This window comes from Apteryx rowi, unplaced genomic scaffold (genome assembly GCF_003343035.1).
Source record: "Apteryx rowi isolate R43461 unplaced genomic scaffold, aptRow1 scaffold_20, whole genome shotgun sequence".
Lineage (NCBI taxonomy): Eukaryota > Metazoa > Chordata > Aves > Apterygiformes > Apterygidae > Apteryx > Apteryx rowi.
This window is the reverse complement of record NW_020448308.1, coordinates 2,535,957-2,562,602: the sequence shown is the minus strand read 5'-3', so window position 1 is coordinate 2,562,602 and position 26,646 is coordinate 2,535,957. Positions and strand designations below refer to the sequence as shown.

Genomic DNA, 26,646 nt, shown 5'->3' with positions numbered 1-26,646 from the left:
GCAACAGCATCTAGCTGCTCTCCCATTTGACTGGGAGACTGTGTGTACCTCCCATTAGCCACTAATAACAAGACACTGCAGGGACAGTGACTGAGCAAACAGATCGTTTCTACAGTGGAAAAACATAATATTAAAAATGCATTCACATACAGTCAGATTTTAACATGGCTTGGCAGCTCATGGCAACATTTAAAGCCAGGCTGGCTGGATGTGATTATTTCTAGGTAGCTCCTAGAATCATTACTAGCGACTGGGTAACACCAAAGAACAGTTTTCACAGTTCACCCCACGGTGCTCACGAGCAGGCCCACAGCCATCCACAGAGTGTGCTGTTCAGAGTTAAGCAAAAGAAATTACTAAAGTGAGACCGCACATGCAATTTCGAGTTTTGACCCCCCATTTTAGTGAGAGTGCTAGGAATTACCTCCAGGTCCCCCTTCGTAATGGATTCTTCCTCGACACGGAACTGCAAGTCCTCCACTTTCCTGGGGAGGGGAAGGGGAAAGGGAAGATACATGAAGAGCAATCAGTAACACCCAGATCAGCGTCCCGTCTCCAAGCAGCAAGAGGCCGAGAGGAGAAAGACACAGACACATTTTATATGCAAACGGCTCAAGAGAAGCTAAACACCAAGACACATGGAGCAAGACAGTGAATAAGACAGACTCGTGCACAGCAAACATTTGCCTTCATGCCAGGTACATGCTCACAGACATGCTGTTTCTACTACACCACTTCTCAGCAAGCACAACTGATGTTCATTGATTCTCAGATCCCAAAAACATGAAAGCAGCCACCCAGTTCCATCATGTTACTTAGTCCCCTGTTATCCTGCAGCCGAGCACTGGGCAAGTCCTGTGCCATACGCACAAGGCCCAAACAAAATATGCCAAAGGAATCAGAGCCTCTGTCTTCCTGGCAGACAGTGGGCAACGCTTTATGCTTCCACAAAGTGGAAATGGTGAGCTACCCTGGCAGAAAAGCCTTCGCCAGACATTGTACAGGTCAGTCGTGCATAAACACATGTAAAACCACATGCACAAACTCAGAGTGCCCAGAACCCTTCTGCAAAGTCTAAACAGATAACCCAGTAATGACACCACAGTAATTCAATCTTCTGCTAAACTCAGTCCTCTTTGTTCTTTTTACTGATAGATAAAACAAAAATGCCACAGACAATAATGAAGATGTTGCACTGGCAGCCAGATAATAAGGACTCTGATCTTCTGTCACAGATAAAAAATAGCTGTGAGTGTATATATCTAACTTCATAAACAAGCTTCCTTGTCTAAACCTCTGCTAATTAGAGAAGGCATCTGTTGATATTTAGGAGAGAACTCAGCTGTCTTGGATTAAAGGGCCTCCTGTAGCTGGGAAAGTGAGTAGCCTCCAAGAGGAACTGGGAGACTTGTGCATGAAAGAACAATTCGTCTTCAGGAGGGGCATCGTTCAGTTGAAACCAACACTGTTCCACTGTTTTTCTTTCAGTTACTAAACACACAGAAATGTCTTTCTATTCCCATTGAAGGGTTTAATTATATATATGGAGCAATTGGATTTCAAGGATCATGAGCACCACTCTTATTGAGAAAAGAAATGTATGTTTCAGCATAAATACATGGATGATGCCTCCGGGATTTGGGGAGATGTGCACCATACTACTACAAGGCAGTTTGACTTCCCTTCCTCAGAAGGCATGTCCTTAAGATTAGCACATCACAAATAGAGGAGAAAAAAAAAGGGTCTTTTGCAAAGCCAGGTTGCACAGAAAGGTTAAGGGTTTGGGACAGCCTAACGTGCAGAGAATGCTGTTTATTTTCCAGAATTGTTATTTTATATTGTATCATTAACCAAGAATAGCTGAAGGCAAGGCTTTGCCACAGTCCATGCCCTTGCCATGAGTCAATCCTCTCTTTAATGAGTAATTCCAGTTTACACACTGTCATTTGAGAGTCTGGTCACGGTATCAAATTCCACCAAAATTACTGATGTGACTGGAGAAGTGTCTCAGACCTTCCTGAGCCCTTCATTTCTCCAGGCTAATAATGCTGTTTCTCCCTGCTCTGTGTCGGGAGCCTGACAGAGGACAGGGCTGGAGACCCTCAGCAACTTCACCGTCCAGCAGCAGTCCAAGACTATTTGGCCTTCTACTGGCAGTGACGGATTGTTGCCTGCCGTCGTATTGTCAGTGCAACATTTGCCATGGTCAAATACCCGTGGTGCACAAGCACCCTGTCAAATATTCAAGCAGGGTCATTACTGGAGCGTCAGCACTTTGGAGTCATGATCAGGAATGGAAGCTGGTAGTGTCTCTTGTTCAAAGCGCTTGCCGCCTTTGGCAGGAAAGACACAAGCGTACAAGACTAGTGTGAAGTACTTCACTGTTCAACTGTGATTTGCAGCGGTTTGTCAGCAAACAGGGGCAGTCACTGGGCTGGATGCCTGTCCCTACACGGGAATCGTATTAGATGGGCAATTACAGCAACCCCGTTCTAATATTCCGACTACCAGAAGCAGCACACTTTTCCTCCATGCAGGCAGAGTGCAATGCCCAGGACAGGGAAATACAGCATATTTCAAAACATGGAAGCCAACCAAGAAGGCAGCTCCCAAGTCATTTTCTTTTCCTTAGATCCAATGAATAATGTTCTCAGGTGAGAGCTTCATCTTCTCCCATGACATCACCTCCTCCCACATCCATCCACTCCCTGCTTTACCTCTTCTCCTCTTCCAGTTGGTTCAACAGCTCTATTTTCTCCTTTTGCATCCCATCCACCAGGGCACGTGCGCGCTGGAGGTTTCCTTCTGCCTCTGCGACATACTGCAGTGAGAAAAGAGCCCCAGGCACAGAAGTTAGCAACATTTGAAGCGCAGAGCTGTTAAAAACAAACAAATGAATGAACAAAAAAGAGCAGGGGATCAGCACAAGGGATTTCAAGGTTTTGATGATCCATTTCAGAGGCTGTTCTTGTAAAAAGCCAGGTTTTCCAAAACACCCAGTATGCAAGCGTCAAAAAGAAATGGCTGCTGGAGACTGAAAAACTTTGAAGTTTGATCCATGTTTCAGAGCCTCTTTGTGACCTGAACCCTTCAGAGAATCCAACTCTGATTAGATGATTAAAGCACTTTGAACCTGAACAGTTTTCAGCATCTGGCATGAGGTTACTAAATCCAGTTCAGCCCTGGTCCTGAGACCAGAGAGCCGTTTCAGACTTACATTAATTCATTTGTTACTGGTAATTACCGGAAAAATACTTCATGCAAGAAGCTTTCAGCTTGCAGCTGGTTTACCAGTTTCTTCTGCCTTTCTGACAGACACATGTGACCCACCACACAAAGATATGCAGTGCTGTTCCTGCTCCTGAGTAGCTGACTAGGATTTATAAACACAAGCAACAAATTGGGGGCACAAGCAGCCATGAAAGAGCCACAAACTGATGAACAGTATAAACACATAGTTCCTTTCTTTAAACGTTCATGTGCATAACATACCACCTGTATAAAAGCTCGTGGAAAAAAATGCCAAAGATATGTCCATTTTCCTTATAATTCTCTTCATTCCATTAATGTGACCAAAACGTATTCCCTTTGGCAGCAAAACAGTGACATACGAACCGAGTTGATGTTCTCAGCAAGTGCCTGATAATATCAAAACCCCCTGCAATGGAGTCACAGCCAAGGGGAACGAGTTTGCCTTCTACCTGCATTTCAGCAGTCAGATGTACTGATCCACCAACGGACAGAGGCCTAGAAAATCATCTACTGCCCTTTTTCTGGCACAGCTCTTTTCCTGCTCCTTGCTTGGGGTGGAGAGAGCACGTGTTCCACCGGCAGGAATGGAGACACCACCTCAGCGTGCACTGTCGGAGTACCCACGCTGCAACTTTGTGCTGTCTGGGGCCAGGACGCCAAGGCGTAGTAAGAACAGTACAACACACACACACAGGTGACAAAGCTAAGGATCCCAAGAGCCACGTCACTGCCTACCTGTTCGTGTTGGGCCTTCATGATGGCAATCTCTTTTTCCACCTCACAAATGTGGCTGGTGGCTTTTGCAACCTCAGCCCGCTCCAGGTCACGCTCTGCCAGCAGCTGTTCAATGTGCTGCTGCTTCTCCTTCAGTGCCTCCTGGAGAGCTGTGGTGCCGGAGATTTTTCGGGCATAACGAGAAGAGGTCTCTGTCAGCTGGAAAAGAGTTAAAAAGAGACAGGGGTAAAACTGTGCGCTCCCCAACCTAGAACAGCTTTAAGAACTCCTGTTGAATCTGGAACGCAGCTCATCTACTGATCACTTAGGCTGTACAGAGCTCATAGTTCCCGTTCTGGACCCTACAGGTGGTGTTGATGAGACTGCAAAACAGATCAGAAAGCTGCTATCAAATTCAATAGCTCTTCCCCACTGCAGTAGAAGGGCTGTTTCCCAAGGAACAGGATGTGGCATGGGAATTGGGACAAGAAAGGTCATAATTTATTGTGTCCTCCGCCTTCTTAAACATATTTATTGATACCAGGCATGGGTGCAGTCCCAAACTCATTGAGCTCAGCTGGGAGGACTGATGTCAGCTGGAGACTGGTATGGACTAGTTGGATCCACTCCCAGTAATGGACACTGAGCCTCTTCCCCCAGCTGAGAAGACAGCAGGTGCTATGCAGCACTCTTTATACTTCAAAGTTAGAGGGTTTTATAATATTGGTGCCTGCTCTGGTGTCCACCTTCTGGAGAGCCTCTCAAAACCCAGGATGTGTTCCAGGAGAGTGTCACCCCTTCACAGTGAAATGCTGTCGCTGCAGGAGGTAGAACGGGTAGCTGTTTGACAACAGCACAATGCTACACAACCAAGTGGGACAGGAAACAGCATTTTTTGCAGAGGTCCTGTACATCCGCTCTGTGACAGTGGAGTGGAAATTCATCCCACTGCAAACAACACTTCAGGATCTTTAAGGGCCACGATCGCTCAGAGCATCTTTTACACCCCTCGTGCCCAGGGAGGGAATCTGATTTTTGAGGTTGGTAACGGTAGCCCACACTCCCCTTTTCTCACTGACGGTGAAGGGGCAGCTGCCCTAATGCAGCTGCTGAAACCAGACTCCAGCCCTCCAACTTCACAGAGCCTGAGCCCAGCAGAAGTGGATCCCGGCTGCACAGTCCGCACAAAAAGTCACTTACCAGGCCGCTGCGGCTGGGCCTGCCCCCAACGGACGACGCCACCGAGCTGACGGAGCTAATGGAGGAGCTGCTGGGGCTGTGGGTTAAGGCAGACACTCCCATGGCCATTCGTTTGCTCTTCTTTGCCTTGGCAGGGCTGGTTGACGGGAACCCGATCCGGATCACCTTGTGGATGGGAGCAAAGAGGCCAAACTTGGGGGGGCACTGAAAATACCTGCAACACAGGAGACACACCAAGTCAGAAAGGGTAAGAGCGCACATCTCGCCCAAGCCTCGCAGAGTGGCACTGCTAAGCCGTACACAACCCTGGCCCTTAGCTGATCCCTTCCTGGTGTTTTGCTCTCACACAATTTCCCACGTGCAGGTGGTTGGATTATTCTCCTTTCCTGCCACTTGGAAAAGATGATGATCATTTCCTATTTCAGAAGGACGGGCCCCAGTTTCAGTTTGCTTCAGTTTAAGAAAGGTGTTCACACAGTGAAATACAGCCAAATGTTTGCAGGGACTTAGAAGTATGCATTTACATTATGTTTCACGCCAGTTTAAATGCAGGGAAGACTTTTGCTACATTTGGATATCAGATGTTCACCCTAGCATGTTTTTCCTATCAGCCCTCCAGATGGAGATGTGACACCATCCAGTCAGAGTTCACTTTCCAGCTAAGAAAAGAAAAACAAATGAGCAGAACAGCTTGAGAGAGAAACTTATTGGTCCAAATCCCATTTCTATCACAGCATCTATATATAATGTGACAGCACAGAGGGGCCTTGAACTTGGAAGAAATTCTTTTCTGTACATTCACTCTTTTAATGTGCTGAAGGGAGTTTTCATGCCAAGGAGCTTGGGACTTTGCATTTTTACATTCTTTCAGAATACTGAAGGATCCAGTTTCTCACACAGAATTGAAGACCACCTATAGATTTTGCTACAATATTATAATTAGTTAATGCAGCTTGATAATTTGATGCAGCTTTTGCAAAGGCCAAGCAAAAGATGTGTCACAGAGCTGGTTTAATGGGATATTGGTCCTACCTCTGCATCTTGAGAGGGTCTTTAACAGACAACATGACCTAAAATCTCAGAAAAGACAAGACTGAGAGTGCTTGTGGGTCTTTGCAGCCTGGATTCTCCAGGAAAGAGCTCTGCCTTATGTCACTCTCAGTTGTGACAGGGATGAACAAACCCATCCCGGAGGGACTCTGGTGTGGGGTGAGCAGGCCCACTGCCCCATCCAGCATTTGCCGTGCTTAAAAATAGATATTTCTTAAGAGAAGGTTCACTATGACCTGCCTCTAGTTTCCACAGCCCCACGCTCCTATAAGCCCCGCTGCTGGAGGAACGTAGCCATCTCCATGACCAGTGTTGACAGCTCCTGCCTTCCTTCGCTCCCAGCTGCAGCGTATTGTAGACCTTCAGCTTCTTTGCCTTTGGCCCCAACCATCACCACATCCATCCCAAAGCAATACCTAGCACATGGAAGGCCCATTTTAGTAATAGTATGATAGTCAGATCAGGGTATAGGGCTTGGTACATAAGTGCTATCTGTTAACAGAGACAAGCACTACATAACCAGGAATTTCTGGCTTCTAAAAACTCCAGTACCACCCCCTGTACCACCACCACCCTTGCATAAATAGGGGAAACTCAGCGCAAGTAAAACCAAGTCTTTCAACCAACTTCCAAGCACTTGGGATCAGGCCCAAGAGGAGAACCCTGGCAACCTCCGTGTCTTCCCACTAGTGGTGCTTGCGCTGGGAAACCCGAGATAATTGCCGTGCACTAGTTGCTGCACACTTTGATGAGCTGCCAGAAAAGGCCCATCTGGTAGTCTGGAGAGCACAGAGCTCCCAGTTCATGAGCACAGCGAGAGCACACGCACTCCTTCCCGAGAGCAACAAGCCAGCCTGCCCCAAACCTGCAAGTGCTCTCTACCCTGGTTCGCAGGGACATCACAAAGCAAAGGGTGTCTAGTAAAGAGATCTGAATCACACAGCTCTGTATGATGTTCCAGGGGGTAAAAGTTTTCCCTTCCAAAACAGAGGGGGAAAACGGCAGCTCTTAACTTCAAAACTAAACAAAAACAAACAAACCACACACGCACTACACCAAACTCCACTGTCGACCAACTCCTCTAGGTGGCAAGAAAAGGGAAACTCATTCCCAGGCAAACAAACTTACAAAGAAGCCAGCAGAGACGGGTGGATCAGATAATTACAGTGCAGGCTCCTCTCCACAGTTGCAGGGAGCCCGAGGGTATGGTCTCTCTGGAGCTTCTTTTGAAGTACAAGCGGCCCAAAATCCACATTGCTGGACTCGGAAACCCCTTCAGGGCTTGAGCCAATCTGCTCAAGCCAGGGTTAATCTGTCGCTTGTCTGCTGTGCTGCAGCAAGTAGAACCAGATAACCTCCATGTCACCTCCCCATGTTTCAGGGGAGTAGCCAGCACAGAAAATAGCATCCGCTTTAAGAGTTCTTTCTCAAAGGCTCTGCAGCAAGGCTAGGACAAAATACTGGGCCATTAAAAAAAAAGTTTGTCTCATATTAACGTAAAAAACCAGATCCTAATGAATAAAAACTATGAAGCGATGCACTTTAGTAATGCTGAATATCAAATCTAGCTTTGGTAGCACAAGTCCTCTCTCCAGATATGAGCAGCTGCTTCCCAATTGCATTCCACATGTAAGTGCTGGCAGCCACACGGCTGTGTCACAGGCAGATCTCTGTGCACAGGAGGGCAGAGGAGCCTGATCTCCATCCAGAGGAGAAAGTGATTCATTTTCAAGCATCTGCTCAAGCCCTTTTTTTTTTCTTCCCAAAACCACCTTTAAAAAAAAATCCCATAAATCAAAACACTTAGTCCCTGCTGCTTGCTGCCAACGCAGGCTCTCGGGTTTGGAAAACAAGCCGTACCACAGGCTGACCTTGCCGCAGAACAGAGACCTAACGAATAGCAACGTGGCCTCGTGCAAACCAGCCAAAGCCCTGCTCAGCATCCTTGAAGTAGGCTCAGGAGGATCAACAGCACAGCCCGGCCCATGCCACAGGTATAACTAGTCTAAGCACAAGCTGGCACGTGTTACTATACAACGATACCAAAGACTAAGCCCCCCAGAAGTCCCCTATCGCTTTTAGCAAGTCCAAACTTGCCTTGCCCCTTGTCTGCTCACCTACTGTTAGCCCAGACTAGCAGTGGCTGCAAGTGGCTTTTGTAGCTCACAAGTAGGAGTTGAGTCCAGATTTGACAAGAAAAGCATCTGCTTGAGCACCAAGGGTTGCTCACAGCTGAGGGCACTAAGGAGCTTTATATCCTCATTACGGAAAAGAAAAAGGAAAGGAAAGCGGTTTTGTGATGGCAACGCAAACTGCAGGTGTGAAATAGCAGGGAAATTTTTGAAATACATAAGAATAAAGCCTTCAGCGTGCAAAGCCTGTGGTTGGCATGTTCCACGCCCTACGTTAAAGCAAAGGTAACAAGCAGGTTAGTGGGCAAAGGCTCCCATAGGAGCAGAGGCAGAGAAGGAAGAACAGCAAAATGAGTAAGGTTAAGAAAATAAAGATGAGAAAAACGGAACCTGTCTGCCCTTGCCCATAGGAAACCAAACTGCTCCAGCACCTCTCTGCTCTCCCATGCAGACAGCAGAGCAACTGCAGCAAAACCCAGTGTCTCGGCAGCACCCGTATGGTGTTGGGAGAGGGGCTCAGCACAGCGGTGTCCTGCCCTCGCGGGCACTGCTGCTGCGCCCCAGCCTGCAGGTAGCCTCCGCCAGAGACCTGCACGCTGCTCGAGCAATCCCGAACCCTCGCCACCCCCCTGTGCTCTGCTCTCGTCTTTCCCACGGGCAGCACCAGCCCCGTCCGTGCCAGCAGCCCTGGAGCCTGCTGTGGCTGCAGCACCCTGCCACGGCGGCGGGCGCCCGTGCAAGGCGGCCAGCCGCAGGGACGCTCACTAGATGGCAACAACCGCCAGAGCCAAGCGGCTGAGCAGTCCTGGCCTGCCCCTGCCAGGACAAGCGGTGGCACCGCAGGGTCAGGAGTCCCACGAAGCCGGTCGGAGGGGTGCAGCCTGCGTGCCTTCCCCAGGGCGCCTGGTTTACTGCGCTGGCTTTCCTCCAAACCCTGCCGTTGAAGTCAGCACACGCTATAAGCTGCCAGTGAAGCATTTTCACCGCGGAAAATCAGAAGGCTGGAGGAGGGCTCAGAGGACCAACAGGGACAGCGCTAGAAACCTGCAGCCAGGTCCCAGGTAGGCAGAGCGCCCTTCGGCGGGGACCAGCAGACAGCCCAGACATAACACTGTTGTACCGGCTGGTACCCGGCACTGCTAGAAGGTCTGCACAAACAGGTTGGATGCAGGGATGTCTTACAGACTTCCCCTAATCCTCCCCATTTAATCAAAACCTCTTAATACCCTCCTCTTCCCTGCTGTCCCTGCTCAACCTTTCCTACTCCTGACCTCTTGACATAAAGCGTGAAACAAGGGAGAAGCCTTGCAGACAGGGTGCACATCTTCACCCACCCCAACCTCGACCATGAGGTAGTAGTCCCAGAGAAAAGATGAACTCCAGAAGTTAGGTTTTTGAGACAAAGCAACATGAACGTGAGGACAAGAGGCAGCAAGCCCGGAACATGCTTATGCTAGCATCTACTTTCCACAGGCACAAAGAAAGTAAATAGCTTGTGAGCACTCTTAAGATAAAGCTTACAGATAAGTTGTACCGCACGATAAAGAAAGCAGGACCTCGGATTCACTCCATGACTTAGTCTTCACCACCCCAATTTTCTTCTCTTGAGAGCGGGCTAGAACTCAGCAGCTATCTGCCACCAATCATTTACTGCTTTCTTGTTCTGACATTGAACAAGGGACCACTTCTTTTATTTTAAATGAAAACACATGGCTGCTGGGCAAAAAAAGGTTGACACAACACCAGGAGTATTTATTACAGAACCTGAGCTCTAACAAGGAAGGAATTCTCAACTCCTCAGGAGCTAAAACATTACATCTTGCCTCTAATGTAAGATTCCCTTAAGAAGCTCTGAGAAGTTAACAGTATTTCCTACTAGAGGAACTTGTAAAGTATGAGAAATCAGTTCCACCAGTATTTGAAGCAGGGTCAAAATGTTGCTGTACAACTCAGACCTGAACATCCCCAAACGCAAAATCTGAGGCTGGGGTCATTCCCTTATTCAACTTGCACGTGAACAGAAACATGGCCTTCCAGAAAGCTTGCTAGATGTCCCTGCCTAGTTCTACAGATACTAATAAGGGCTTTTTTTTGAAAATAAAGTAGTGGAGGGGCCTGTGGAGTCAGAGTTGGTAAGGTCTTTTAGCAGACAGGTGTCACACTAGAGAATTACTACAAGGACAAAGCAACAACCACCAATTGTTCTTTCAGAACTCTGGAAGTTTGTCCCCAGAAGAAAACAATCATCAAGCAGGGGAAGGAAAAAAAAAAGTCATAAATCTTCATCCTGTATAGTCCTGAAAGGGTGATTTACAGAGTGCAAGAAGCAAGTTTATGAAGTGAACACATGTTTGCAAGCTGATCTAATACAATTACAGAATGCAGACTAGCAAAAACTAACCTCCACTATAAGTTATCTGCTCTTCCTATTCTCTCCTACTCCCTGAAGCCACTCAGGTTACTTCTTTACAGACCCTATCGGATCCTGCTCTAAATTATTCCAGTGATGAGGTTCCTACAGATTTCCCTGAGAAACTATCCCCAAAATCTAAGAGACTCCAAACTAGACTCTTCCTCCAAACCCACAAAGTCCATTACACACACACACTCCTCTAACCACAGCGCAGGCCCTGGCTCTCCTTTCCAGTTTTCAGCTCCAAGCCTCCCTGGGAGGAGGGTAGGCCCTACGCATCCCAGACTGGGTTCGTGTGCGCACAGTACCTTGTGCCAGCGACTGCCCCGTCGTTCTTCCCCAGGGGCTCGTCCAGTTCCACACCACACCATTCTCCTTTGGCAAAATCTGTCTCTCCCACGTAGCGCACGACGCCCGTCTTTGTCCCGCCAACCTGTTGGAGACCAAAATGCTGGGGGTTAGAGGCAGAAGGACCGGCACTACTGCAAGGCAGACAGAGCTGGAGAGAGAAGGGGGAAGAAAACAAAACAAAACAAAACACCCCAGCATTTTCTGATTCTGATCTAATGAAACCAGCTCATATCTTTCATATCAAGTTCTCCTAGCGATAAAGATGCCTCTCCAATAACTACAAGCAAATCAACAGTCTCCCACTTTTGGTCTTGCCTGCCTGGAAAACGCCAGGACAAATGCAATGAAAACCTATTTCAAGGCATCAGCTAATTGCACAGATTTGTTTGCGAGGCCATAAAGGAGTTTTAACTCCTCCAGGCACAGCTTACACCTACCTTCTATCAAGAAAAGACATCTGCATTTACAGGGTTTCAGTTCTACGCCAGTGTACAATTTAAATGTTTTTTTAGCCTATCTCAGCTAAAGCCTAGCTTTAGAAGGGAAAGGTTAAAAAGGAAGTTTAAAATTAATTTTGCAAATTTATGGGTTTTTTTGTTTTTTGTTTTTTTAAGTATTAAGTTTTCCATAAATGAGTGCTCTGGCATCAGAAGACCGTTCTCCTACAAAAAATCATGATAGTTTAACCCAGAAATCTCTAACTTTGCCTCAATATTCTCAGGTGGGCATGTAACAGGTTTACCAGTTCTGGGGCATGTGAATAACTAAATAGTCTGAAAACTGCTTACGTAAAGGAGAATGAGCTTTCCCAGCCTCAAAATAACTGCAGCTGCATGGACTAGAAAGCACCTGAAGTCAGCATCCTACCTCTGGTCCTGGAGACCAAGCTGCAGGATACCTAGCAAGGTGTGCAAAAAACCAAACTCAGCAGAAACACCCCCATATTCGTTCTCAAGACTTTAAAGAAGAGGAAGCAGCCAACAGCAGCACCCGAACCAGCCCAGCCTTCCGACTGCCTCACATCTTCTCTCGTTTTTGTAAACTAGCGCTGTAACGTTAAGGCTGTCAAATACCTGCACGCAGTGCTGTGAGCAGTCGCACTGTCCACCCAAAGATGACTCTGAAAGAGATGGTCACCAGGTTTAAGAGCCCTAAAAGCAGTCCCAGAGCACTCCTACAGGATGTTTTGTTTTCCATAATGGAAAGTCTCCCAAAAACGTGAGCGAGTCTTCTGTAATTTCTCTCATTAAGGATTTAGCAAAGTGCTGCTTATATAGAAAACTGTTGATGTTGTTCTCTTTGCTACAGGAAGGAGGAAAACATTTGCCAGTAAGAAAAGTATCACAAGATAGCTTTCTGGTCCAACAGTGCAGTGCATCCAGGAGTGAGAAGATAACTTCAGTATTAGGTACTTGGCAAGTAACAGATTTGAACAATTTCAGTAGAATTCTTTACCTATCACTCATAGTCAAACAGGAGTCCCCTTTTTGATTTATTTGAGTTTATAAGGAATTATTCCTTTAATATTAATGTCACAGTTTAATTCCATTCTAACATATTTCTTTACCTGCAGTTTGAACTCAATTTTCAGAGTAATTCATCATAACGTCCTCTATAGGAACCTACCATTGCCGGTAAGCCCGTCAATCTTATTTTTATTGAGTTTTAATTAGAGATACTGAGACACATTTCCTTTAACAAGACACATGATCCTGACTTCACAGAGCCTCATGTAAATACCTTAAAAATGAGCTCCCTTGATTAGTGTGAATCTCACCACATTACTCCTGGGCCTCCACTAGAGGACCACACTCCTCTGTCCACACAAATAATATGACTCCTCAGTTACGTCCCCATAGATACTACTTATTTGGGGAAAGCTCTTCATAAACAAGAAAGGAAATAGCTATCTCTATGGGCTTAATACACACATATCTAATTGCACCAATACCATAACTGCTTAGTAAGAAAGTAATTTGTGCTCCTAACTCAAAGACACAAATTGGTGAAAATTAAGTGTAGATCAGGTCCAAAACTCCCCCAAACAGCAACATGATTGTTTGCTTCCAAAATATTGTATTTAATTTTCTCTTTTGAGCGTTAATTATTCTGACATCCTTTCCATGAAGTACACACTGATCATACAGGATTATCCTCTGCCTCAGGTAGGAACGGATGTGCCTGCCCCAACAGCCTGGGTCCTCTCATCCTCATGGGACCAGGAATACAGTTAGGAGCCAATGCTGGGTTTCACATGTCAGCACCTGAGCTGCTGGTTGAACTTCCCATCTTCTGGCAGGCACATGAACTCTTATGGATGGAGAGCCTTGAAAATTCATCCAACTTGGACATGCAGATGTATTCAGCCTCGATAATCTGCTAATGTTGCTAAAATAAATAATGTATTTTGGAAAAAGCCAGCTGGCAGGTTGTGCATGAAACAAATAGTCTCACCAAAACAGAAGCGTTTGTTTCCATTGGGTACTTCAGTAAATCAGAGGTATCATCTCGGAAGGAGAATAAAAGGCTGTTTGTGAAAGCCAGAAGGGGTGGCAACAGCACACCATAAGTCACGGTACCTCAGAGCCTCTCCACCGCCCCTTCTGTCCACGTCTAGCTTCTATAAAACGCGCCACAATCCGGGTGCAAAAGCCGGCTGAGCAAGGCTGGCTCCTGCTTCACTAACGCGATTGCCGTTGTCCCAGAGAGCAGAGGACATCCGTCCCACGAACATCACGGCCTGCCATTAGCATCGCTGCCACCCTGAGCACCGAGGCCGTGACTTTCTCGACAGAAAACATTAATGAGTGCCACCATCGCACCTTCGGCTAGCTGAGCGTATAGAGCTACAGCAAAGCCAAGTCGGCCAGGGCAACCCATCTCACTGCAAGAGCACAAGACCGCGCACGCTCAGCCAGGCCACCAGGGAGCCCAGCTACCCCCGTGACACACGGCACGTGTACCATGGCCATTTAAGAAGCCATAAATTCAATCAGAAACCAGCCAAGCTTCCAAAGCTTTTTTCATTTCCAAGAGAATGGGATTTTACTTAGTGAAAATTGTTAATATTTTCAATGAAAGTTATAGTTATTTTTGCAAAAACAAAAAAGAAACTAAAAGCAGTTCCCTTGAAGGTTGAAAAACGGAAGCAATATTGACACAGTGGTGTAGGGTTTTTGTTTTGCGTTGGAGCGTTTTTTGACTAGCATTAACATTCCAGGTTTTTCAGCCTCAGGTAAAAACCATTTCTATTGACCTGTTAGCCAAGCTCCACCTCACTAAATCAAGCTGCAGCCTTGCTAGCTGGAGTCAAACAGCCTCCGAGCTGTGGGGCTCTCATCTCTTGGGAAGTTCAGCTCCAGACTGAAGTTCTCTGCCTGAGCTCCTGTGCCCTTTCCATGCCTTTGAGTGAAGGCCATCTTCCCAACCTGGCCTTTCTTCAATCAAAGATCTCTAACAGTTTCAAGATGTGGTCTTTGGCTTGATCTTCACGACAAAAGTTTAAGGATCATGTATCTTAATTGGCGGGTCAAAAACAAAACAAAAGGAAAAAATAGTCATAGAACAGACATATGTCCAGACTTCTTCCAGGTTAACTGTAATATCACTGACATCACATTTTATTACAACTTTCTCACTGAAATGAAAAATTTGGATTCAAACCAGTATCCCAGGGCTGAAAGACAGTGATGCTAATCCTTCCAGACACCATCTTCATCAGAGCTGCTAAAATATCATTTAAACAATTTACCAAATTAGCACCAGGCCACGTCTCAATCTGGCTGCTGCACAGCAGACACCCTGCAGCCCGCGTTCGTGCCTCTCCCCTTCCGTCCTGCCTGCTCACCCCACAGACGTTCCTTGCTCTCAGCAGAAACCCTCCTAACCGCTGCCCTCAACCCAGGGCGTGTGGGCAACGCATTGCTTGCAAATACCCTCCGACGTTGCTCAGGGAGAACAGAAATGAATAAGCGTTGCTCAGGCCAACGGGGACTGTTCCCGCGATGCTGTGCACAGCTCAAGGGCTGGCAATGGCTGTAGACCCTTGCTTGAGCACATCCCCAGGCAGAAAGCAAGGAGCAGTGCTGTGCTGCCTGCTTAAACTCTAATCTACTCATCCAGATTTATTTTCCTCAGTTGCTTGCCAAACTATTTCCAGTAAGGCTGAGCACTGCTGATTAGAGGGTCGCGGTAGGAACAATAAATGCACGAGTACAGCATAACTGACATAGCTCCTCTGCAGGGTTCCCACCTCTCCAGCTGGGTCCTTACAGAGCTGGTGAAACTCCTACCTGCTCGCCTGTGGGAAGAGAAAGGAAGGGGAAGGTGGGGAAGGGCAGACACAGGACACTTCCTTTGCTAAGAGGACCTTCAACTACTTTTAACGAGCAGTTCATGAGCTTACTCTATTATTGGATGACACTAACAAGAAATTGGGGCTCACCTTTACTGCAAAAGTGCTCCTTGCTCCCGTTTGAGCCATAGCTGCAGGAGGTCTCTAGCCTGTAAACTGAGGCAGCCATCCTTTCTCTTGGTACAACAGACATTTCTCTTTTTCACACATCTACCCAGACAAGGGGCCTACCTCTACCTGCAGAGGAGAGTGGTAGATGCCTGTGGTTCTATATTGCACGTGATCTAGCTCTTCCCAGTGCTGACAGAACATTTTCATACAAGACTTGATTTACCGAGGGTGTTTTTTGCAGTAATATGAGAGTTTGGGTCCAGATATTACAGACCATGTGAAATAATGATCTGTAAGCGTAATGATACCTAGAGGAAGCACATGTCACCACCCATTCTAGACATATCCTGGCTGACATTGTCAACAGCCAGGTGACGCGTCCAACAAGCTAGTGGTAAGGTGGAGATCTGGCTGGCGGTCAGGTTTGTCTGCAAACACAACTCATTTCAGGTGGCATCTGACCATGAGGAGTTTCATCTGACCAGGTACTCACTACGTGGTCTCCGAATGCCAGAGGTGGCTGTTAGGGTAAGGGGGAAAGAGTCAGCTGAGAATTACAGGACAGTTGTTTCTACATGCATTTATAGGAATTTTGTATATATATTTATATAATTACACATACACACACACATATTTTATATTTTTTATATATATATATATATATTTTTAACCCAAACCCCTAGCTTTGGGCCTTCCCATCCCCACAAGTGTTGCACAGGGACAAGTCTGACAACACCGCGGATGCAAGACACTTGCGCACATGCATCTTTCTGGCACCAGAGAGAAAATAATGCCCTCGGGATGCGGTGCAAGTGGAAAGCCTAGAATTGCAGCATGCCCTCCTGGGGCTGCCTGTGACAAACTCCGCCCGTGTTAATAACACAGTTCGTTCCACCACAGGCCGCTTACAACTCCTATTTAATGATAGATGCTGCAAGTGGAAGACGAGGATTGGCCAATGCACCAGCCCAAATGAATGGCTGCGAGGGTGTGTGCATGCCCGCAAAGCCTCAAAGGGTTAATGTGGCAGCAGGGCAGGGCAGCTGCTTTGGGCTATTCATTTCCTCTTAGCTCCGGCCTGGGGAACGCTCGCTTCTGTGGCAACAGCAGTCCCACTGTACTTCACACCATGCAAGAGCAACAGTCCTACACCGTGAGGAAAGAGCTCGGACTAGGAGACCTAGATGTTTTCCTGTCTCTTGAATCCTGCAAATAACTAGAAACTGTCCTTGGCATTGCCTGTCACAGTCCTCTGCCTGGACCGGAGACCCATCATTCTGCAGAGACCACATGCTGATGGCTCGGGGCACCACAACAACCTCAGACTATCATGTTCGCAGTAACTACTGCTTACTTAAGGCAGTCTGGCTGTGAAAGGATTCAGATTCCAGGTGACTTCTGCAGTCTGGATAAAGTCTTCCATTCAAAGATGTGTTTACAGGTATTTCACAGACGTAATTTTCTGCACTAAGAGAAGAACCCTGCCTAAGCAGGGGAGCAGTGGGGAAGGTGGCTCCTACTGGGAAGGAAGGAGAGGAGAGAGCAAACAGAGTTGACTTGATCACCATCCCTTGGGTTAGATGTCCCCAAGAGCAAAAAGCCAGCCTGAACGGAAGCAGAGTTCACTTTCACACAAAGGGACTCTCCCATTCGTATTGTGGTTAAAGCTAACTAGACCCACTCGTCAGCGCAACTGAGCAACGGTCGCTGCCCAGATCTTCCACGGGGAATGCCAGAGCGGAGGGGACGGAGAAGGGGGGTCTGTGTTCCTGGGCAAGGTCTTGGTCTCTGCCCTACTGCTGCACTCTCCAGCCAAGACACAGCAATCACTGCTCTCCCTATGGACTGAGCTGAAAACAGGCAATGAAATATTAATTACGTCTTCCCTGAAAATACTACCTTGGTAGAACTAAAGGAACATGAACCTCTTTTCTTTACAGCCTGGTTTCAACTCAGAAAAGGCATCTTGTTATCGCCTTTCTGTAAAGCCCACACAGGAGCATTTCTGCACCTGTAAGACACAAGCAAGTTAGGAGAGCTCAGCCCATTTACTAAGAAAAGAAAGAGCACAAATTGCTCCTGCCTAACACCTCACATGCCTTCACAGCAGCAAAACTTCAGTCTCAGACACTGAAATAACTAAACACATGCCAACAGCAGCAGAGCAAGTGACTGTCTCTGCCCGACCGCAGTTCTCCTCGCTGGGGAGCTTCTAATGGAAACTATTTTTCACCCAGGTGGTTAAAGGCTCTCTGCACCTTCAGGCTAGCAGATCAAGGCTGGGGGGGGGGGGGTAGCGGGGGGACTTAAAGAAAAGAATGTGATTAGTTTATTCATGAGAATTTTCTGTAATTTGCCAGAAGGCAGAGGTTGCAATACACCACAAGCAGAAACACTTTGCAGCGTACAGAGGAGAAAATGATTAAAGTTGCTCGCACAGGGGTAAACCTGGAGCACATTTCCACCAGGCATAACCAGCCTGCTGGGCCAGTCCTCGCCTGTCATTCAGCCAAGGCACCACTCCAGCCTAAGCTCAGTGTCAGTGCTTTTTCTGCTATTTAAGCACTGATTCTCGATTTTGCCACCTACCGGTTTTTCGCAAAAACCACAAACCTAGAATCCACCTGAAGACTATCTGGAGCATCACCCTGCAGTAACATATTCAATCAGCAACTAAGACAACCCAGCTATTAGTCTTGTTTATTACTAGGTTTCATTACTGAAAAGAGCACTCCCGGTTAGGAAGCGGAAGGATGGCTAAAGGGCACGATACTTCTGTGAGGAGGATTTCTTTATTTAGCCAGATTGGCATATAGGCAACACTCACCTCCTCCCCACCCTGCTTAAGAAAGTAACCACGTCTAGGGTGGAAGGAGCTCAGCTGCTGACAGCACGTCCTTCCCCATTCCCCACTGGAGGCACATAAAATACTTTTTCTTAGGGGAAAAACAACATAGCAGAGATTTTCTTTCCAAACAGAAAATGTTCAGCTGTTCCATCTCTGTTTCCATCCTTTCTTTCCCTGAGCTGGAGAAAGACAAGCCAGCCCCACCTTAAAAGCCGTGCTCTAGTGACGATCACCCGCGTCTGCATACCGCACAGATCATACTTTGGGAAGCTCCATTCTTAATAAAGCAAAGGTTAATTGTTCCACTTTCATTTGCCAGACTTCAAGAAATGATTTCTACAAGTTATTTTATTTATTTTAAATCTCTTTAATGCAGTTTTTGCATCTCTGGGAAAAAGTCCAAGTTAGAAAGTGCCAAAGGCAAATATTATCTCATTCTTCTAACGGAAAGCGCCATTAAGTCACTTTTAGCAACCGCTGCAGAGTCAGAATGGGTCTCTGAACAAAGTCACTGAAAAGCAAAAAAGTCTTCAAGCTATAATGGACTTTAATGAAGTTAAAGAAAACCACTAGCAGGAAAACAACCACAACGCAGAGCACTAACGTCTACAGCAGCCGGGTGTCTGTCCAACAGGCCCAGAAGGGCCCCCCACAACCTCGTGCTCTGTCGACAGAGCAATTACTGAAAATGCATGTCCTCCCTCACTTAAAAAGCCTTTGGTGGATCCCGTCTGCTTAAAAGACATTCTCAAATAAAAAGAATCTTTCTGGAAAGCGTGGAGTAAGAGTCACAAAGACAACTGAAGTCGTACCAATCCGTAGAAGACAAGAAGGATTTACTCAGGGAATCTGAGGCAATTCAGGCTAACCCACAATTATTGTTTATGCATTCAAATATCAAACATGACTAGCTGATGTCTCCATTACTAAAAAAAAGAAAAAAGAAAGAAGAAAAACCCACCATCTGCCAAGCCAAGCACATATTACTGCACCATAATGGCAAATGGTTTCTTGTTGTTATCATTAGCTGTTCATTTCTGGACCTCTGCTACTGCCTGCAAACAGTTCAGCATGTTCCTCCACGCCGCACGCACCTACTAGAGCCAGGGAACGCCAAGTCATTGCAGACTTGCTCGTTTGGAACCATCCTAATACAGCAACAAATCACAGCACAAATTATTTCACAGCCTCAGGAGGGGGAAATATATTGGCAGGCAGGAAGGGAGGGGTTTTAAGAAAGCAGCTTCATTTAAAACCACTCTTCAAAACCACCAGAAACCAAGGGGAGAGACGCTAACAATTTGAGTTAGATGCAATACAGGTGGTTAGCATGCTGAGGTCTCCATCTGCACAGGGCCCCACTGAGCTAAGCGCGGTATTAAATGGGCAGATACCGCCTCAGTGAGCTTATGGTCAGGACAAAAGAGATTAAACAATTAAGCAAGATTTGGAAAAAGTTACCCATTGCCTGGCTGGTTCACAGAGAACAGAGCCAAGATTACTGTAGAGCTTTACGTTTTGCAGTTTACCTTATATGATTGCTGGTGCTGAAGTTGAAAGTCCTCGCTTCAGGCCTTTCCGCCAGCCACTTGCAACAGATAAAGCAGAAAAGGGGAGCAAACAGTCCAAAGGAGGCCAGAATTCCCAAGGTTCATTTTTTTCATGTGTGGTTGCTTTAACATACTAACTTTGAACCATCAGCGTGTTTGTAGACAGAAAGCATCACTGCCACCTTTCCCCGTCTACCACTTTCCAGGGACCAGCAGGGACAGTGGCTGCTTTGCTGATGGCAAGGATGGGGAGGGAAGAGGCAGACTCCGGAGAAATGAATTTGGGAAGAAGAGACACAAGTGGAACTGAAAGCCCGGAGCAGCAGGCAGTTCCTGCCACGATACTGCAGTTGAACGCGATGCGCTTTCCTGAGAAAACTTGAGAATAGAAAACCACTTCTCACCTCTCCAGCTAGGCCTACATGCCCACATATTCAAATTAGATTTACCAAATGTCTTAGCAGGTGGGCACAGGGGGGAGCAATCTTCACTCTTCCTTTCTCTGAAAAGGATCAGATTTAATTAAAATTATTTAAATAAAAGAACAACTATTGGACAACCCAACAGCGCTTTGCAAGTGCCTTGCTAGCTCAGAAAGTGTATTTATAATTCCAGAGACGTCTAACATTTGGATGCAATATATTTTGCGATCCTTAGAGCAGATTGTGCCGTGCACGGTTTTGACTCAGAAGACGCACGGGTGGCCTGTCACAGCCGCTCGGTGCTCCGGTGGCCACCCAGGGCGGCTCTAACTTGGCCCAGCTGCCCAGAGCTCCCCAGGGACTGTGGAGAGCAGCAAAGACCTCAACCCCGTTAGCTAGTGCTGCAGCCTGCGATCCCCAAGGCTGCTGCTATCACCAGCAGAAGCAACCGCTCTCCGAGACCATGCAGCATATCTGAGACTGCATCTGATGCCCTCACACACGCTCCTCCCGAACTCAGATCAGCTGAGAAGCCTGTTCCCAAGCCAGTCACTCTGCCACCTAAAGAGAGTAACATGTCCATTGAGCCCTGGCGCGAGGTTTTATAAGGCTGCTGTTAGCAGAACTGCTGTGTTAGATGGCTCCTCACAGACAACTCATCAGCACAAGGGAGACTACATATAACTGATGAGTATTTGACCCTAAATAGTTCATCTTGCTCTGGTGGAGACTGGCATATTTTAGGCCAAAAAACTGCTACTGGCTTAGTCTATATTTCAGTCATTGCTTTGGTCACCAAAAACCCTCTACTCACCCCAGCACGGTCTAGGACTGCTCAGAAGAATACAGAATATGTCACGATCTACCAAAGCCCTATTATTAATCAGATGGCAGATCCATATTTCCTACTATAGACATTAGTATTGGAAACAGGTGCCCAAAAAGGAAACGCGATATAGCTAAAACTTAAAGGATTGCCTAGGACATGTGCAGACTAGCTGCTTTGCAACCTGCCATCTCTGTCTAGTAAAGTCACCTCTATCTTTTAGTTCCAGTGACGCTACAGGGGATACTGTCACAAAAGATCTGTGAAGTGCTTGGTCCCTCCCAATATTTGATATCACTGTGTATCATATACACTAAAAAACTAAACTGTATTTTAGAAACTGTAGAATCAAACTCAATTCACCCATGATTTAATTTTTTTATTTCGCTTTTAAACCTCCACTTATGTCCTTTGCTAGGACATAAATGGTGACAAACTTGATGACAAGCTTCCATTAAGCCATTTTTAGCCCAATTAAGCCATTTTGTCTTAAAGCCATCAGGTATTCTATTTTAGATGATGAAAACACCACCACAGTCAGACTTGGAGAATCCATCTGTAAGTACAATGATCTAAAAAGTTCTGCTGGTTTTTAAAACCGACCGTAAGCTCCTTTCTATATGGGAAAGGAGTTAGTGTCATATCCAACATATAAAAATGAAAGTATGAGAAGGGGAGTGATTAGCTATGAGAGATTCTTGCGAACATCTGCAAGATGCCTATGACCACATGCAACAAGGCTTTATTTTTTTTGGCAGTTCTAGGAAAAGCCCTGATACATGCCATCGCAGACTATCAAGATGTACGCTGGGTTAGAAAAGAACAAGCAAAGATTTTTCTCTTTGCTACTTCCCTCTCAGGCTTCAGTTGCGCTCTCTCTGACACCACTCTACTGCTCAGGACTTGTCCAATACAAAAAGCACTCTGGAACAAGCTGTCTTGCATTAATTTAAGAGACCTGTCTGCAAGACACAGCATCCCCAGCAACAGTAAATGCAGAAGTTCAAAGCCTGCTTGGTCCAGGCATCTCTGAGGACCATGTTCTGTCACATACCTCACCCCACCATCAGCTACCATCTCCTTTTTTCTCGTCCCTAACCTGACCAGGGACACTTAGGTAGGGGACAAATTCTTGTCCTTGCCTTTCAAGGGGGACCCCATGATCAACTCACCAGCACGCGATCTCCGAGCCGTAAGTCCTTCTCCCCTTTTTTCACAGACCCACTGTCCGATAGGTTAGATCCAGACTCGTTGCCAGTCTTCATGGCGCTGTTCAAGACGCTCTCCCGCAGGGGGATGACGCGAGTGGAGAGAGGTGGCGTGGCCGTCCCTGAGTGCAGTGACAAGTTCTGAGCCGTGAGGGAGTCCACGGAGTGGGCGTCGCTCCCCGAGCCCTCGGCCACCGGTTGCCGCGTCAGCTTGGAAGGTCGCGTAAAAATCCCCTGCAGCGGCTGGCATTCAAAGTAACGTACTCCACCAACAGAGCCGTCATTCTTACCCACCGGGTCATCCAGAACGACCCCTGCCCACTGGCCCGGAGCAAACTGCGTCTCCCCAAGATACTGGATCACACCTGGCTTCACTCCATTTACCCAGACACGTTCGCCCACCACAAAGTCTCCCAGGAAATCATCGCCCACCTCGGCAACCTTTGACCCCGACTTCTCAGCGCTGGTGGTGGAGGTGGTACCCTGCTTGTGTAAAGGTGAGCCTGTGAATCAAGGGAAAAGAGGATTTGGTATGAGGAGAAAACCTAAGGCAGCCAAAGTACTAGGAAAGGGCATTAAAAAGGAAACATCTGGGACCATGACTTGGTTTGCAGATTTACACTGGGCAAAGGCGAGAACCTGAGCAACCCCATTACTTACACGTCTTCCGTGGCTGGAAAGCAACCGGCACTGAGCTTCCCATACTGCGCCCAGTTTCTGCAGGTCTCGCACACAACAAAAAACCAACCCCATGTCTTTATCCTCCTTTATAACACCCACTTACTCCCGGTCCCGTCACAACACTGAGGGATAGTCTGCATGGTAGCACTAACATGAATAAACTCAAAGGGGCAGGAGTGGTGGTAGGTGCATAAGGTCCAAATGGAGACCAACAAATGTCGTCTTTGAAGAAAGTTGCCAAAGTCAATCTTTCATCAAAAATGAGGGGGCACTGATGTTTTAACACCTGGTACTATAGGAACCCCACGTGTCTTGATGCAGGCAGTTAATCCAAGCATTAACAGTCCCACCCAAGGGTGTTAACAGCTCCTGTAGGACCACACAGCTGGCTTTGCAAATTACTCAGTTTGCCCAGCTGCTGATACACCCTTTACAGGACCAGAAACCAGCAATAAGCAGACACCTGGGTTATTTTCAATATAAATGGTGCATCTATAAACAGGTATGAATTCACAGCCCTTCTAGGGCTGACATTCACTGCAGCAGAACGCAGTAAGACCTGTGATAAGGAACGCTCTTGTTCTGGTATCAGCCCATCAAGCAGAACCTCCAGCTGCTCTGGGAGGAGAACTGCAGATGATGCCAGAAATTCACTATCTCGGTCACTTTTTCTGGGATACCTTGATCAGTTCATCATAGTACATGAATTCTGCAGTACACGAGGAGACCCTGAATTATGAGACTGGCATCTGAGGTCGACAAAGACAACCAGAGCAAACTAGTTAGCAGTGACTGCAATACTTGCTGACCCCAATTTCAAACTCTCCCATCACAAGCTTTGTGCTTTCAGCCTAGGTCCAAGGAGAATTAAAAAAAGGAACATATGGATTTATTAAAACATGCTTAAGGCTATAGGAGGAGGAGGATAGGTAAAGACCTAAAACAAACAAGCAAAAAAAATATATATATGTTCCTATACATAGGAACAACTTCTTGTGAGAATAAAGAAAGCATATCCATTGCACCAGGCATGAATTTAGCCCTTGCTAAGTGACTGACCCCATGTCATAAGGCAGGTCACTTTAAATGTCTGCAAAGGCAAGAAAGCACCCCAAATCCCATACCCTTCACAGTGCTCATGTGTTCAGAGAGGATCAACCAGCACTCTCAGTGTCAGGAACAGGGAGCCAAGGCAAGGTAACTCCCATTTCCAGCCTTGTTTGCCCCCCTTTGATCCCTGGGCAGGAGATGCTAATGGCAGGAGCTGAGGGAAAGTCCTAGGGAGAAGCCAACAGCACACCCAGGAAGAACATTTCATTTGCTGCTGGTCAACGCTGATAGAGAAAGTCCAAGCAGCTGCACAGACAGGTCAGACTTGAATGCTCATCTGAAGTGAACTGTGAAACTTGTTCAGCCTCGGCCATCACTATTGCTCAGCCTGCACCACTTCCCTAGCTCTTCCACAAGTAACAGGCCTGACAAATCAAGTTCAGCTCCTGGAAAGCCCAAAGAACAAAAGAGCCCTCACACCGAGATACTTGCTACAGGCAAGGGGAAAGGGGAAAGAAAAGAGCACTTGTGCTATTACGAAGAACTTAGTTTCTGCTAAAACAGCTGCATTAGGGGACGTTAGTATTGATGTTTTGGTTATCATTAGACTACAGAGTCAACACTCCTGATAAGTCACTATGGAGCAATTGCATCAGTTGTTTTTTGTCTCTCCAGGAAGACAGTACCTCTGGCTAGTCTGAACCTGATCAGAAGTAGAAGACAGAAGCAGTTAAGGCATATTCATAGGGGGAATTTGTAAGACCAGAATCACTTTCAAGCTGCTTACCAGACTTGGTGGGATAGAGCTGGAACAACTCTTTACATGGAAAATTAGTCAAGCTTAACTATACTGTGATATCCCTCTAATTTCAGCCTCAGCGATACTACTTAGCAAGAACAAGTACTGTAAAACCCATCCAGACCGCAGCCCTTTCCCAGGAAATTCAGCTCTGAAAAGGACAGCAGGCAGTGCCAAGGGGCATGCACAGCACCTCAAGTGGAGCACGTTCAGGAGGCCCATCCCATGATAAGGAGAGCAAAGGCAGTAACGGAAACGGCATTCCCAGCTGAAAAGGTTGCTGCAACTGAGGCAGTAGTGCTCCTGATGGATCTCAGCCACCCCCCAGGAGAAAGGGATGCGCTGCTGCAGTCACTGCTCTGCCTTCCTGCTGCCCTTTGAGCCCAGCTCTGACATCTTCCTCAGCTTCACATGTTCTTCATTAATTTTTTTTTCATTCTTGGGGGGTGGGAGGTAGGCAGGGAGCACAAATGCCCCACTTGCAAGCTTGTGTTCCTCTTGATCTTGTAAGGGTGCGTCAAAGGAGCTCCATTAGAGGGGATGGCATTAAATCTAAGAACCAGTATTACATTAAAAACTGAAAAAACAAAGATCATAAGGATATTTAGGGCTTTTGATTGTTACAGAAGACTAAATATAAAGGAGGCGGGGGGAAGGATTTTATCCCCACTCATGTGAGCCATAAAGCAAATGATAGCCATAAGCAGGGAGCAAGGCCACCACTTTCATTTCTGTGCCTGCAAACACAAGAAAGCAAAGTGGCCAGATTAGCTACCAGCAAGTTACATTTTAAAAAGAATCTTTTCAGTTTAATAACCTGAGATGACCGCAGGGGCTCATCACCATCAGTGTCTACACTGTGAATACGCTTCCTCCTTTGATAGGAGTATGAGAATAAATTAAATTAGGAACACAACTTATTTTCTGGTTTCGCGCTCGGCAGAGTGCCATAGCGCCCACATCTCCTGCAGCTGACGTGCTTACGACAGCCACATGCAACGTGCCGAGCAGAAGAGCAGATTTCGGCTCTGCTGAACAGTGGGCAGGAAGCACCGACACTCTGGGGAAGCCGCATTCACAAAATACCAAAGCTATTTTTGTAGTCCTAGGTACTGGTGCCCAAGTTTCAGCCCATGGGATTTTCTATTAGGGCTGTTGATTAACGATCGAGACGCAGGTTACATTAGTGCTCACAAACATCTCTGCGACATAGCTGGGATAACCAAGCGCTTCAGCACTGGAGCTGAAGCCAAGAAAGGCAGAAGAGCTGGCCCATGGCTGAGCAAACGACACAGCAAGACTCAAACCATCTCTAGACTCCCCGCACTTCACTACAAGAGCAGACACCTTCAAAAGCTGACTTGGATGGGGAGGTGCGGGCAGAAACAGTTCACTGGGCTCCTGATACAACAACCTAGTGCCCCCCAAAAAGACAAAAATGAGCAGAATATATTAAGTCCCACTAAGATTTTAGGTGCCTGCCTGACAAACACGACTGCCGAACTGCAGTAATTACAACCTCTCACAGAGACGATCTAATTGCCGAAACCTAAACGCAGTAATAATTAGGAAACACTGGCAGAGGACAGACTCCCAAACAGAGCAATGCATTCAGAAACATCATTATTCCTTAGCATGAGGCGAAGGATTCAAAAAGATGGGATTTAAATGAGGAACTGGCATAG

At 46.8% G+C, this 26,646-nt stretch overlaps 1 protein-coding gene across 1 annotated transcript in view; it reads right to left on the bottom strand.

The window, feature by feature from the left end:
• Positions 1–26,646, bottom strand: part of CLIP2 (CAP-Gly domain containing linker protein 2) — an 88,339-nt gene that overhangs the window by 23,657 nt on the left and 38,036 nt on the right. The window contains exons 3-8 of the mRNA XM_026063734.1: positions 22,396–22,934; positions 11,070–11,194; positions 5,167–5,380; positions 3,988–4,185; positions 2,718–2,821; positions 425–485 (exon numbers count right to left, since the gene is read on the bottom strand). Coding sequence (XP_025919519.1) covers positions 425–485; positions 2,718–2,821; positions 3,988–4,185; positions 5,167–5,380; positions 11,070–11,194; positions 22,396–22,934 — 1,241 coding nt within the window. The remainder of the gene's footprint in view (positions 1–424; positions 486–2,717; positions 2,822–3,987; positions 4,186–5,166; positions 5,381–11,069; positions 11,195–22,395; positions 22,935–26,646) is intronic.